This window comes from Leguminivora glycinivorella, chromosome 26, assembly GCF_023078275.1.
Source record: "Leguminivora glycinivorella isolate SPB_JAAS2020 chromosome 26, LegGlyc_1.1, whole genome shotgun sequence".
Taxonomy (NCBI): Eukaryota; Metazoa; Arthropoda; class Insecta; order Lepidoptera; family Tortricidae; genus Leguminivora; species Leguminivora glycinivorella.
Window position 1 is genome coordinate 129,965 of NC_062996.1, and position 14,257 is coordinate 144,221.

The 14,257-nt window shown below is 36.8% G+C and overlaps 1 protein-coding gene across 1 annotated transcript; it reads left to right on the forward strand.

Annotated features, from left to right (window-relative positions):
* The first annotated feature begins 3,872 nt into the window (after window positions 1-3,872).
* Window positions 3,873-13,517, forward strand: LOC125239645. The gene is made up of 7 exons (XM_048147289.1): window positions 3,873-4,042; window positions 4,509-4,731; window positions 5,538-5,630; window positions 8,178-8,258; window positions 12,425-12,520; window positions 13,232-13,315; window positions 13,448-13,517. The coding sequence occupies exons 3-7, from the start codon at window positions 5,549-5,551 to the stop codon at window positions 13,471-13,473; spliced, it is 369 nt and encodes a 122-aa protein (XP_048003246.1). The 5' UTR covers window positions 3,873-4,042; window positions 4,509-4,731; window positions 5,538-5,548; the 3' UTR covers window positions 13,474-13,517.
* Window positions 13,518-14,257: the final 740 nt, after the last annotated feature.

The window sequence follows — 14,257 nt, forward strand, 5'->3', positions numbered from 1 at the left end:
TATATCGAAACCCTAGTTTGAATATAACACTAAAATAAAATAAGAAGTTATAAAGTCAGGTAATATACAGATAAAAATACTACTAATATGGGAACCTCATTAACACTGGCAACACGTGCGAGAGGGACACCAGCCCAAACAATGCCCTCTCATGTGGACCGTTTTCGCTAGTCTGATACGATCGACTTTCTATTTCAGTAATAAGGTTTAATTTCGTATGGCAAAAAATGTGATTGAGCTGTCCCCTGATACGTAGTATCTTCTTAGTAGTTTGTGGTCCCCTGTAAAGGTCTTTGGTTAAACCAGAATGAGTAGTTATAGCCTGTCAACCAAATTTTGGCAGTAGCAATGTACGTCAAACTAAAGTATGGTATCCCTATGAAACGAACAAAAACCAGCAATGTACGTCGAACAGCCACAGATTTTTTTTTTCAAGGGGCTCGCTCCTTCCTTAAGAATTAGATAATGTATTAAAAAGGGACGGATATGTGGTAGTTATTTCTCTTTTTGGTAGGACGGAGATTTCCACAGATAAGATACAAATGGGCACGCGAACTTCCACCGATTTTCAAAACTAGTGTTGCTAGCCCGCGATTTTTCAAATTTGCCGCCTTTTTCTAGTGACAAGATTTGGTTGACGGTCTATAGGTCAAAAAGTGTGTCTACATGAGAGGTCATTGTTTGGGCTGGTGTCCCTCTCGCACTAACTGACAATGTCAACATTATTCAGTGACGTCATTACTGTCATACATTGGGGATACCAGTCAATTTTCAAAGTAACTACCAAATCTACTAATACCCATTTGAACATATTTTTTAATTATACAAATCTTTGATTTATTGGCATCAAAATAATTACATTACAATTATTTTCCAATTCTTTGAAATATCCTCCTGACACCTGGCGTCCTTTGCATAGTGCTAAATAAACCGTACTCCAAAGGCCGAATATTTTTGAACTTCTTATATCGACTACGGACGACCGGCCTACAGGTAGCATCAAATACCGAGTATTTGTTTTTTCCCGCTTAAATTGTATTGGACACGTGATTGGTCGCAGCCAATGAATTTTAAGCAATAGCGACAGTTTAACCTTGTAGTTCGACAGAGATGTCATACTTAGTCGCCGCCATTCTTGCGACACGTGCTCAGGAGTTTACAACAATGGCGGTACGTGGTCGACACGGTAAGTAAAACTTAAAATATTTTGAGTAATTTGTAGTGTTTCAATGTATGTTCTTTAATTAATTGTAAATTAGTATATGTTCTTTCAAATTCAAGTAATTTTGTGTGTAAATAAATAAAAATAGCGTAAATAAACCACAGTAAAATTATTAAACCTACAGAAAGGCACTTCGTCTGTAGTTTATGTTTTAAGTATGTGAAGTTGATCTTGTGTAAATCACTTTCGGCACTTATACTTAAAGTCGTGCATGTATGTTTTTCAGCTTTACGAGAACGTGATATTACGAAATTATTAAATAAATCCGAATTTGAAGATTCTAGTGATGATGAAGAATACAACGAGGATATACACGCTTTTATAAACGAAACTCGATCTTCGGTTGATGAAAACTCGAGCGATAGTTACAACAGTGATCAAAGCAATTTCGTGCACCATGAAATTAACGGTCAATCGAATCAACGGTCGATTAATTGTAATAATTATGCATTTATGTTTGACACCAAAACGCAATTGTCTGACTTTTATAGTTCTTTATAAGGTTTCTTGGTTAATCTAAGTCTAAACTGTCTCATTGTGATAATTAACCTGAGCCAGCCTGATACTATAGTCTTATAATATTTAGGTAGCTTAAGTTTTATTGTTTAATGTAAATAACCGAGAAGGTTCCCAGATACTTGAATCAGGTATTATTCACTTTTCATGTGGGATATTTTTTATTTAATAATTAAAGGCGATTTCCATAATTTTGTTCCTATTTGAAAAGAATGATCTCTATTTGACTTATGTAGAATTGATTTACTTTGTAAACATGTAAAAAATGCAATTATTGATTTATATGTTTCATATATTATTATATTTCATGCAAAATGTTAATTAATAATTATGTTAAGCACTTCCAATCAGTCAGGAGCAGCTCCTGTTTGCAAAAAAAGATTTCAGTAAGTATTAAATTGTTTTGAGTTTATTAAATATGTTTAAAACTGAAAGTTCACTGGGTGATACTGTTACTTTATGTTTATGTTGTTAATAAAATATTATGTTTGGTACTTCATTTGCGATATTACATTAAATTTTATTAAAAATTTAAGTAACTTGTTTAATTTACACTCGCAACCTACTTATGCCTTAATGGCCGAAAGTACTTTACAAAAGACGAAAAATACCGGTACACAAATATGCTTAATGTCTTTAACAAACAATATTAAAAAACATTTGTTTCAGTGAATACCCAGGAAGCGCCTAGTTTATGTTTTATTTAACTTGCAATGTCTCGGCCTTTCCAACAAAAACAGTTTGATACTTTTTAAAGTACTTTCGGCCGTAGAGGCAAGTGATTTAAGTTAAATGCTCGGTGTCAGGAGGATATATCGGAACCCTAGTTTGAATATAACCCTAAAATAATATAAGAAGTTATAAAGTCAGGTAATTTAAAGATAAAAATACTACTACTATGGTAACCTCATTAACACTGGCAACACGTGTGAGAGGGACACCAGCCCAAACAATGCCCTCTCATGTGGACCGTTTTCGATAGTCTGATACGACCACTTTTCTGTCTCAGTGATAAGGTTAAATTTAGTATGGCAAAAAATGTGATTCCACAATCTAGTTTAATAATTCTAAATCTATGATATTACCTGACTTTATAACTTCTTATTTTATTTTAATGTTATATTCAAACTAGGGTTTCGATATATTATCAAAAAATTGAAAATAATTATAATGTAATTATTTTGATGCCAGTAAATCAAAGATTTGTATAATTAAAAAATACTTTCAATTGGGTGTTAGTAGATTTAGTAGTAACTTTGAAAATTGACTGGTATCCCCAATTTATGACAGTGATGACGTCACTGAATAATGTTGACATTGTGAGCAAGTGCGAGAGGGACACCAGCCCAAACAATGACCTCTCATGTGGACACACTTTTTGACCTAACGACTCATTCTGGTTTAACCACAGATGTCATATATACCATAGATCAAGCAAACGTATCTACTTAGCGTGTCAAATGAACTCAGTGAAATCCACTGAGTTGTCCGTCTTTACTCGCAGCTTGCAGCTTTCGGGTGTCAATTTTTGTAAGTTGAAGTCAACCAAAACATAAAAAATGCCTCGTTACGTGATATTCAATTGCAACAACACAAAAATTATGAACAATTAAGAGCCTGAGACATATTTAAAATTACAGGCAAGAATCAACTTCAGTACAAAATTTGACACGCTCGGCCCCTATACAAATATATGAATTTGTTTCTTCTATCTAAATTAAGTTCTGTGGGTTTAACTGTAATTCTGTGGCCAAAAGACGTCTCTCCAAAGACTGGTTTAACTGTAATTCTAAATCTATGCGTCTCTCTTTCTCAAAGTTTCTTATCGTTTTCGCCAGTCTTAGGAAACTCCTATATAAAAAAATAATGTATGGCAAAAGATTCCCAGCATAGCCAACCTAACAACAAAATAAATAATGCAATGGCAACACAAAGGCGGGATTGTCAATTGTGTCAATTTTCTGTATTTTCAAAACTAACCGTGAAACGAAAATGTAATTCCGTGGACCGTGGTGTTTTTGTTTTACATGTTTCGTTTTATTCGGTGTTCTTCATCTGAGCAGTGCGTCGAGTTGAGCAGTTAAGTTCCTCCGCAGTGTTTCATTTGTGTGATATCTTTACGTATTCTCATTAACAAAAGACGTCCAGTTGAAGCAGCGTGCTCCTCCGTCTGCTGTGTTTTTGAGCAATATTACTGAGATAGAGACTCATTATGAGTGGAAAAAGCAGAATCTGTGAAATTTGTGGGGTCAGAGAACGACATAGGCTTGGATTTTTTGCCGATTTCCCAATTTATGAACACAGGTATGTAATTTAGTAGTGGTTTTCAATTAGTCTGTTTATAGTGTATTCATAAGTAAAATAGTTTTTCGTTTTCTATTCTGCTTACCGATTATAGAAAAGTAACACATATGTTAATTTTCTGTGTAAGTGAATTTTATGATGGCATAATTTTTAAATACCTTAATGAAAAAAATATATTTAATAAGAACTTCTCTAGTTCTGAAACTCACAATAATGAGCACACTAATATTGAAGCATGAAGAGAGCAGACATGAATATGAGCGGAGTAATAATTATAAGAAAAAGAAGTGATATAGTAGGGAATAGATTAACCTTCCCGGGAAGATGGTGGAGCTTGCTGATTAAGTTTATTTTATTTTGTATATCCACATGAAAAATAGCAAACCAAAGTACCAGCTCAGTTTCATTAATTTCATTATAAACTTATGGCTTGACTAGGTATACTAATTTGGATTAGTGTTTGCAGATGTAGAACCTGGGTTAAAATTGTTGGTAAAGAAGACCTAGTGCACATACCAATAGAAATACTTCACCAAGTACATTTGTGTGTGGTGATCACTTCAAAGCAAAAGATTTCAACAAAAAAGGCAATCGCTTGAAGAAAAGGGCCTACCCTAAGCTGGAGCTTTCTGCACAACCATTGACTGAGCATCAATTAAAAGACTTCCCTCAACATGTCGCAAGCAAAGGTTTGTAAAATAAATATCTATAAAAACTCTTTTTTATATTGGATTATTCAAGGCTGATTTTTTGAGATAAAATCTTAATAGTTCAATAGTTCTTTATTTGCATACCATATAAATTTTACAATACATACCGGGTGCCTGGTAATTAATGGACAACCTAAACACCAAGAGGGCACCTTATACTGTAGGGTTAGCACATGATTGCCACGAGAGTATGCCGCCGCGAGATAGACTACCCGTCCTTATATCACTAATACGATTAGAAGAAGATGTGTGATTCATCTCGCGGCGACATACTCTCGAGGCAATCATGTGCTAGGCCTACTGGTCTAGAAAATCGATATTAACGTTACAATTTTAATACCTAAAATTTAAAAAGGGTGAAGATCTCGAAAACCAGGCGACTTTTACTAAACCTTAAAGTCGATTTCCTGTACCAGTAAAAATTGCCCTCTTGGTGGTTAAAAGGTTGTCCATTCATTACCGGGCACCCTGTATATGGACCCTGAAAAGGGTATCGCAAGAAAAATCTTAAAAAGATTGAAGAGCAAAAGCTTGTCTGTCAAGATCCTTTGACAACCGGTTTGGCCTAGCGCATAGTGATCCTGCCTGCTAAGCCGCGGTCTCGGGTTTGAATACTGGTAAAAGCATTTATTTTTGTGATGAGCACAGATATTTGTTTGAGTCATGGATGTTTTCTATGTATAAATAGTTCTATATTATACATGGTGTGAAATTTAATTGGTAATATTGACCAATAATGTAGATTCCTTTGACATTTGCTTTAATTTGTTATATTTCTGTTTCAGCTCCCACAACCATGGATGACAGTACTAAAACTCCTGCAATTGCCTCATCATCCAAACTGCAGACCCCAGAGGCAACAACCCAAATTACAATGAGTAAGTTGAGTTAATTATAAAAAAAACCGGCAAAGTGCGAGTCGGACTCGCACACCGAGGGTTCCGTACAAATTTTAAATAGTCTCATGTTACTACTAAAATAGTACATGTCATACATTAGTTTTTTGGTGGTGCGCGGGGCCGCGGTTTTTTCTTTTTTAGGGTTCCGTAGTCAACTAGGAACCCTTATAGTTTCGCCATGTCTGTCTGTCCGTCCGTCCGTCCGTCCGCGGATAATCTCAGCAACCGTTAGCACTAGAAAGCTGAAATTTGGTACCAATATGTATATCAATTACGCTGACAAAGTGCTAAAATAAAAAATGGAAAAAATGTTTTATTAGGGAAGCCCCCATATATAAGGTGCTAACAAATTAGTCACGGATATTTTTACGGCTGATAGTACTCCGCTCCTGGAGTATATTTATGTATGAAACATCATTTTTTTAGAGAAAACTAGGAAACAAATATGCTATGTTAAAACACCCCGTTAATAAAATTATTGATTGAGACCTCTCTAGACCATGAGAGACACTGTTAAACATCCTGACAGGCAATTACATTACAGAGGATGGTTATTTAGAAAATAAATTAAAATAATTTTTTTTTTGTTAAGGGTATGAAAACAAAAAAAAACATGATTTTTTTCAGTAATTTCTAGTGGAAGTTCATTGTTTTGATGTTAATTAACGTCCCTTAAAATATCCGTGACTAATTTGTTAGCACCTTATATGTAAAGTGGGGGCAGATATTTTTTTTTATTCGACCCCAACGTGTGATATATTGTTGGATAGGTATTTAAAAATGAATAAGGGTTTACTAAGATCGTTTTTTGATAATATTAATATATTCGGAAATAATTGCTCCTAAAGGAAAAAAAAGTGCGCCCCCCCCCTCTAACTTTTGAACCATATGTTTAAAAAATATGAAAAAAATCACAAAAGTAGAACTTAATAAAGAGTTTCTAGGAAAACTATTTTGAACTTGATAGGTTCAGTAGTTTTTGAGAAACATACGGAAAACTACGGAACCCTACACTGATTGTGGCCCGACACGCTCTTGGCCGGTTTTTTGTCTGTTTCTTTTGTTGTTTTTCCTTTTGTGTTTCTGTTTTGGTGCTTGCCTTTTCGTTTTGCCACAAGTGAAGGACTTTTGGGTTTGGGGTAGTGATTTTTGGTCTGAGTAGTTTGCTTCATGCATTAGTAGTTCCCTTAGTGGTAATAGTGGACATTAAGTTTGACTTTTACGTTTAAAAAAACATACAGACGAATGGAGAACCCCTTCCCTTGAAATTTGGAAGGCGGTTAAAAAAGTGTTCCGCGTGGGAGCACTGTCTGTCTGTTTAGCGACATCTCTCGGCGAATACGCTTAAAAAAATTGCGCAACCTGTGTAGTACAGATCTAACGCGAAAAGAATTTCCTTCGTATTTTTACGGAAACGTACGAACGTGTTATGCTATTTCAGCCAGTCTCAGTACAATCCGTACTGACATTGTCTGAACTAGCATGACCAATGCGAACGTTTCCGTAAAAAAAGAAATGAAAAGCTTTTTGTACTACATCTGTACATTAGTTTTTCAGGGATAATTTTTTTTATAATGTCAATCGAATTCAACAGTTTTTATTTTATTTAAAAGAAAGTGAACGTAAAATCTATTTGAAGTATTATAAACATTGGCAAGGGTGGTTCAAAGACCTTTACAGGGGACAGCTCAATCACATTTTTTGCCATACGAAATTAAACCTTATTACTGAAACAGAAAGTCGATCGTATCAGACTAGCGAAAACGGTCCACATGAGAGGGCATTGTTTGGGCTGGTGTCCCTCTCGCACGTGTTGCCAGTGTTAATGAGGTTCCCATATTAGTAGTATTTTTATGTGTATATTACCTGACTTTATAACTTCTTATTTTATTTTAATGTTATGTTCAAACTAGGGTTTCGATATATTTCAAAAAATTTGAACATAATTATAATGTAATTATTTTGATGCCAGTAAATCAAAGATTTGTATAATTAAAAAATACTTTCAATTGGGTGTTAGTAGATTTAGTAGTAAGGGTTGTTTCACACGTACCACAACCACACCACGTCGCAGCGTTAAAATGCGGTCAAGCAGTGGTTACGTGTGAATTGTACTATTTATTAAACATACAAAATATGCGCCCGACCACGTGTTGTGGTTGTGGTGTGGTTGTGGTACGTGTGAATTGTACTATTTATTAAACATACAAAATATGCGCCCGACCACGTGTTGTGGTTGTGGTTGTCGTGTGGTTGTGGTACGTGTGAAACAACCCTAACTTTGAAAATTGACTGGTATCCCCAATTTATGACAGTGATGACGTCACTGAATAATGTTGACATTGTCAGCAAGTGCGAGAGGGACACCAGCCCAAACAATTACCTCTCATGTGGACACACTTTTTGACCTAACTAAACAATCTAGTTTAATAATTCTAAATCTATGGGGTGGTTAAATTGAAAATTAAAATCTGAAAGGTTTCTTTGTTATTTAAAATGTACAGTATTGGATTTCATGTTTTTCAGCTTCATCACCAATTCCCATGGAAGAGGTCCCTGCTGCACCCGTGCTAGCTGCATGTAGCACAACGCCGGCACTCGTCAAAGGTAATATTAATACTTGATCATACATCACAAAATGTAGGATGTATATGTAAGTACATTAAAATAGATGACATTTGATGAAGTGGAACTACTGATCATGATATTGATGACGAAATGTTAAACTATCTGGGGGCACGGCAGTGCCCCTGCCAAGTCGAGCAAAAAGAGGCACGGCCTAATACCATAATAGCTAGCCAAAGGTTCTTAATTTTGTCCCTCACTGGCTGACTGACATATTACGATCATCAATGATTATAAGGCAGCGTTCCCACTTAAGCGTCGCGTGTCTCGGGGCGCGCAACGGACGTCTCCGCCACGCCGCCTGAATGTAATTCAAAAAACGTCTCCTCAGTACATTTTGTATAGGAAGGACGTAAGACGCGCCCCAGGTGGCGTGGCGGCGGCGTGGCGCGCGCCGCGCCGCCCGCGTCTTACGTCCTTCCTATACAAAATGTACTGAGGAGACGTTTTTGAATTACATTCAGGCGGCGTGGCGCGGACGTCCGTTCCGCACCTCAGGACATGCGTCTCTTAGATGTGGCCGGTCCCTAAGACACTTGGATTGGACTTAGTTACGCAAAAACATTTAAATCCACTTGTATAGTCGACTACAAAGAGATGTATCCATTTTTTCTCCTTATTACAATGCAATAAGGTGAAAAAGTGGATACATCTCTTTGTAGTCGACTGTACAAAATCTAGTACACTTGGAAGCTTCAAATTTAGAATACAGTTAGTGTTTAGTATATACATCACATAAAAATCTAAAAATGTTGCAATTTCAGTCCAGGTTTTCAGATACACCAACTGCATAAATAACTTTGTAATATCATTGATATAGGATTACCCAGTTATATTTTTGCAGTGAATAAATCAGTGTACCTGTCTACGTAATAATATTATGTACCTAAGATGACTCGTGTGGTGACGGGTTAAGAATCTGACCACCCACTTTCCTCCCATGGGTATCGTAGAAGTCGACTGTGGGATATGGGTTCCATTTGTTTTCTACAAAAAGAATGAGATCCCATCAAAAACAAAACTTGTAAAAAAAGCAAGTCTCGCCACTCATTTCTTCTGGCGTAAAAAGTTGTGAGATCCTTGTTAAATACCAAGTTGGTTAAGGTATTCAGTCCCTACTTAAAGACCTTCTGCCATAAGTTATTATGTAGGGTATTGGCTACGTGCACGACAATTACGCCCACTACCATGTGAACTTGAAGTGGAAAATGTCAAAAAATGACATATAAACATACATATATTTTAACGATTTTTCGTTAATTTTTTTATACTACGTCGGTGGCAAACAAGCATACGGCCCGCCTGATGTAAAGCGGTCACCGTAACCTATGGACGCCTGCAACTCAAACAGTGTTACATGCGCGTTGCCACCCCATTAGAAACCTTCCTTTTGCTGTGTTAAGTACACAGCAAAAGCCGCTGCCGAGTGATGTGTGTTAAGTACACAGCAAAAAGGAGTGTACAAGTTCTAAGGATGGTTCGGGTTGCCAACGACTCAAAGGACAATAGACGGAACAAGTTAGTAATTTTAAATAAATCGAATAACAAGAGCTACTATTTCACGTGTAATTTAGGTAGATAGATTATAAAGACATGGATATAATAATAAAAATCAGTTTCCAAAGCATTACTCACGGTATAATGGAAGTTTATACCGTGAGTAATGCTGTGTAAACTGACCACAGAAAAAGGCAATAATTTGGTGCTGGCAGGACATATAAGGAATCTTGAAGAACATAGGAGTAATGGTAGAAGTTCTACGAGCGAGTGATATAGTATTCGCTAAACCTCCGTCCCGTTAATGCCATATAAAACAAGTCTAAACGTATGTACCAATTCATGTCCGCGGCCGCAGAAATATCCGACACGGGCCTATTCCCAGGCCAGGCCTGAACCTTTAAGCATAATCTTTTACGGTAGGGAAAATACTAACAGCGTATTGATCAATATTAGGTAAACAAAGCTTAAATATAATTTATTATAATGTTTTGTTTTGACATATAACTTACGTTTTCTTTTCACGGTAGCTATCTTGATCCAATTTCCAGTGTGCTCTAAGAAATGCATAGAACGTGCAACGACTATTAAATTTATGCCATTATTTTTACAATTAACAACAAAACAACATTGGTGGCCCATTTCAAACATTGCACATTGTATTATATTTTATTAGTTTTGATAGATGACAAACCACAATCAGTGTCGATTTTGACCACCGCAAGCACTGCGATCGCTTTGCTTACCCCCTCCATGCACTTCGCACGAAGCCAATAGCTAACCTAACAAAATCTTGTAGCACTGACTATATAAGTTATATATGGCGAGACTTGCTTTTTTTACAAGTTTTGTTTTTGATGGGATTTCATTTTTTTTGTAGAAAACAAATGGAACCCATATCCACAGTCGACTTCTACGATACCCATGGGAGGAAAGTGGGTGGTCAGATTCTTAACCCGTCACCACACGAGGCATCTTAGGTACATAATATTATTACATAGACAGATACACTGATTTATTTACTGCAAATATAACTTGGTAATCCTATATATTGATATTACAAAGGTTTTTTTACGTTTTGTTTTTGATGGGATATACATTTCTATGTATGATTGTTAAGCAAGCTACCTACCATATACTTATATGATATGATCTTCTGAAAAGACGAAACCATATGTATAGAACGCTTGTTATAGTGTATGTTGGATAGTCAATGGCACACTTATATCATGACATCCCATACATGGGAGTGTTTTTAGGGTTCCGTAGTCAACTAGGAACCCTTATAGTTTCGCCATGTCTGTCTGTCCGTCTGTCCGTCCGTCCGTCCGTCCGTCCGTCCGTCCGTCCGTCCGTCCGTCCGTCCGTCCGTCCGTCCGTCCGTCCGCGGATAATCTCAGTAACCGTTAGCACTAGAAAGATGAAATTTGGTACCAATGGCAATATGTATATCAATCACGCCGACAAAGTGAAAAAATAAAAAATGGAAAAAAATGTTTTATTAGGGTACCCCCCCTACATGTAAAGTGGGGGCTGATATTTTTTTTTCATTCCAACCCCAACGTGTGATATGCTGTTGGATAGGTATTTAAAAATGAATAAGGGTTTCCTACGATCGTTTTTTGATAATATTAATATTTTCGGAAATAATCGCTCCTAAAGGAAAAAAAAGTGCGTCCCCCCCCCCTCTAACTTTTGAACCATATGTTTAAAAAATATGAAAAGAATCACAAAAGTAGAACTTTATAAAGACTTTATAGGAAAATTGTTTTGAACTTGATAGGTTCAGTAGTTTTTGAGAAAAATACGAATAACTACGGAACCCTACACTGAGCGTGGCCCGACACGCTCTTGGCCGGTTTTTTTTTATTCGTATAATAATGGCTTTCTGCTACCAGGGCACTTTGCCAATGTCAAGTAAATTACAGAGATATATAAAACAGTATAGGTAGTTTTTTTGCGAACGAGGCCTTCGCGATGCACTGGAGGATAGCTGGAGCAGCAGTACAAAGCATGATGGCGGCCGGGACCACGAACTGCCGAGTGATGTACGTAGAATTGGTTATTCGTATTCCAAAAGAATTCTTCATTAAATGCACTCTTTGCGCAGGCTATTCACTGCATAATATCCTATCAAACGTATACATTAAACAGCAGAATGCAAAAATAAAAACATATATCGGAGGACGATCCGCCATGTTCCACGGGTCAAACGAAAGTCCATGGGAGTGTTTATTACTAGTTTTGACTCTGGCAACCTGTCGCTTGTCACTCAACTGTCATTCGATCACTTCCTCTTTACAGACCGCGTAGGTAACAGCTTTCGTATGTTCAATCTCATATATTTTAAGCTATATACTAAGTTTCTGATTTTTGTGACAACCTTTACATGTCTGGATTGTAGTAATACACGACTGATAAAGTACTGCGTGGTTTTTCTGTTCAATATCAATCCACTTCCTTCTACTGCGTGCGTACATTCAACCAATTAGAACCCTAGGCCACTCTAGAACTATGTCATAGTGACGTTATAAATCAAATTGTAAGAACACTTACTGCTTGTCATTTTGACATGGTTGTAGATTGGCCTAGGTTCCAATTGGTTGACTGTACCTGACCGGATCTCTGATTCTATGCACAACATATTTCAGCTTCAGCGCCAAACCGTGAAGAGGATGTGGCACTAGTAATACCACCTCCAGGAAGCAAAACCCCTCTTGCGACATCCACAAGGCAAAATGTACTTTGTAAGTATTTTCGTATTTCTTAAGAGCACGGTGAGCAGTCCTTAAAACCATGTTTAATAAACGGGTCTCTATTGGTTCCCATGTTTTTTGAAGTCCGATTTTTACTATCCATAATGTTTTCCGTCATATTATCACTAGTCATAAAATTAAACGTTAGAAATTGTAGTTCCGATTTTTGAGTCATAATTATTGTTTAGTCATAAATAGTTAGTCTGGCTGCGGCTGTCGCGAGTTATACATTCGTGTAAATCCTCCTTACCTCCCTTGTTGCACAATTGTACTTTTTTTTCATTGTTTTGATGGATTTTTTCTTATAATAAGTAGTATAATTTGCATACAAAAAACCCAACTATTGGGCCGCCTGTCACTGAATGTGTTAAGATCCTAATGCCGTAAAGGTCGTTATACATACCCGATTTAATTTATTTTGGTACTTAGTTGTATTTCATGACGGATGGTAAATATGAAGTTGAAGGTGGATGGATACAAGGGTACTGGGACTGGGGTGGGGGTGGATGGGTAAGGGTACAGATGGATGGAATGTGTGGAGAATGATATGAGAGTGAAGGGTATTAGTATGGAAATGACGGCTGATAAGAGAGGAATGGAAGAAGAAAATTTACTGCGCCGACCCCAAGTAACTGGGTGACAATCACCACAAAAATTAAGAAAATATGTAGTACAGGTATATATTGCAACTATCTGTTTCAGCTCCGTCACCCATACTGATGAAGAAAAAACAGGCTCATGTGCCTAAGTTGGATGCTGCGTCGACCACCAAGGAAACATTAATGGGTAAGATTTCCTACCCTACACGTACAAGTGTGCTTGTAAGGATGCGAATCAAAGAATATAAAGGAGTAGTTTAGCTATGTCTTATGATAACCTCGTTCTATTTTACAAATGTGATGTTTTTCTTTTTTGCAGATTGGGATAAGTCTAAAGAAAATTGATAAGACAACTTAACAAAGTCAAATCAACCGTTAGGTCACTGAAGCGTAACGCGATCCTCCTAGACCGCCTCGAATCGAAATCGTCAATGGTAAAGGAAATTGTGCAATTGGCGTTGAAAAACCAAAAAAGAAAACCCAAGGGTCGTCGCTGGACGAAAAAATACAAAATAGCATGTTTATCTATATTAAAACGATCACCCAAGGCATATGGGTATTTGAGGCACTTGATGCCGTTACCGAGTATTAAAACACTTCAGAATATTTTAAAGAATGTTCCCATGGACACGGGAATAAATCAAAAAGTGATTGAACACTTAAAAAAAATATCTCCTACCTACGGGGGTGACAGATACTGCTGTTTGCTTTTCGACGAGATGGCGATAAAACCAAGATTAAATTATAACGTCGGCAAAGATAATGTAGAGGGATATGTTGACATGGGCGAGGACCAAAGGACACCAGTAGGCCTAGCACATGATGGCCGCGAGAGTATGTCGCCGCGAGATAGACTACCCGTCCTTATGTCATTAATAGAATTAGAAGAAGACGTGTGCTCTATCTCGCGGCGACATACTCTCGCGGCCATCATGTGCTAGACCTACAGAGATGGCAAATCATGCCTTAGTTTTTATGCTATGTCATAATTTATCAAAATATCCTATTTACGATATTTAAAGTTCTTTCTCTTCATGTCTCATTGTCTTAGGACGCCTTGTAGATTCAATCTTATTTCTTTTTTTGGGAACATAAAAATATACAAAAAAAATCTAGGAATAAGACCTAA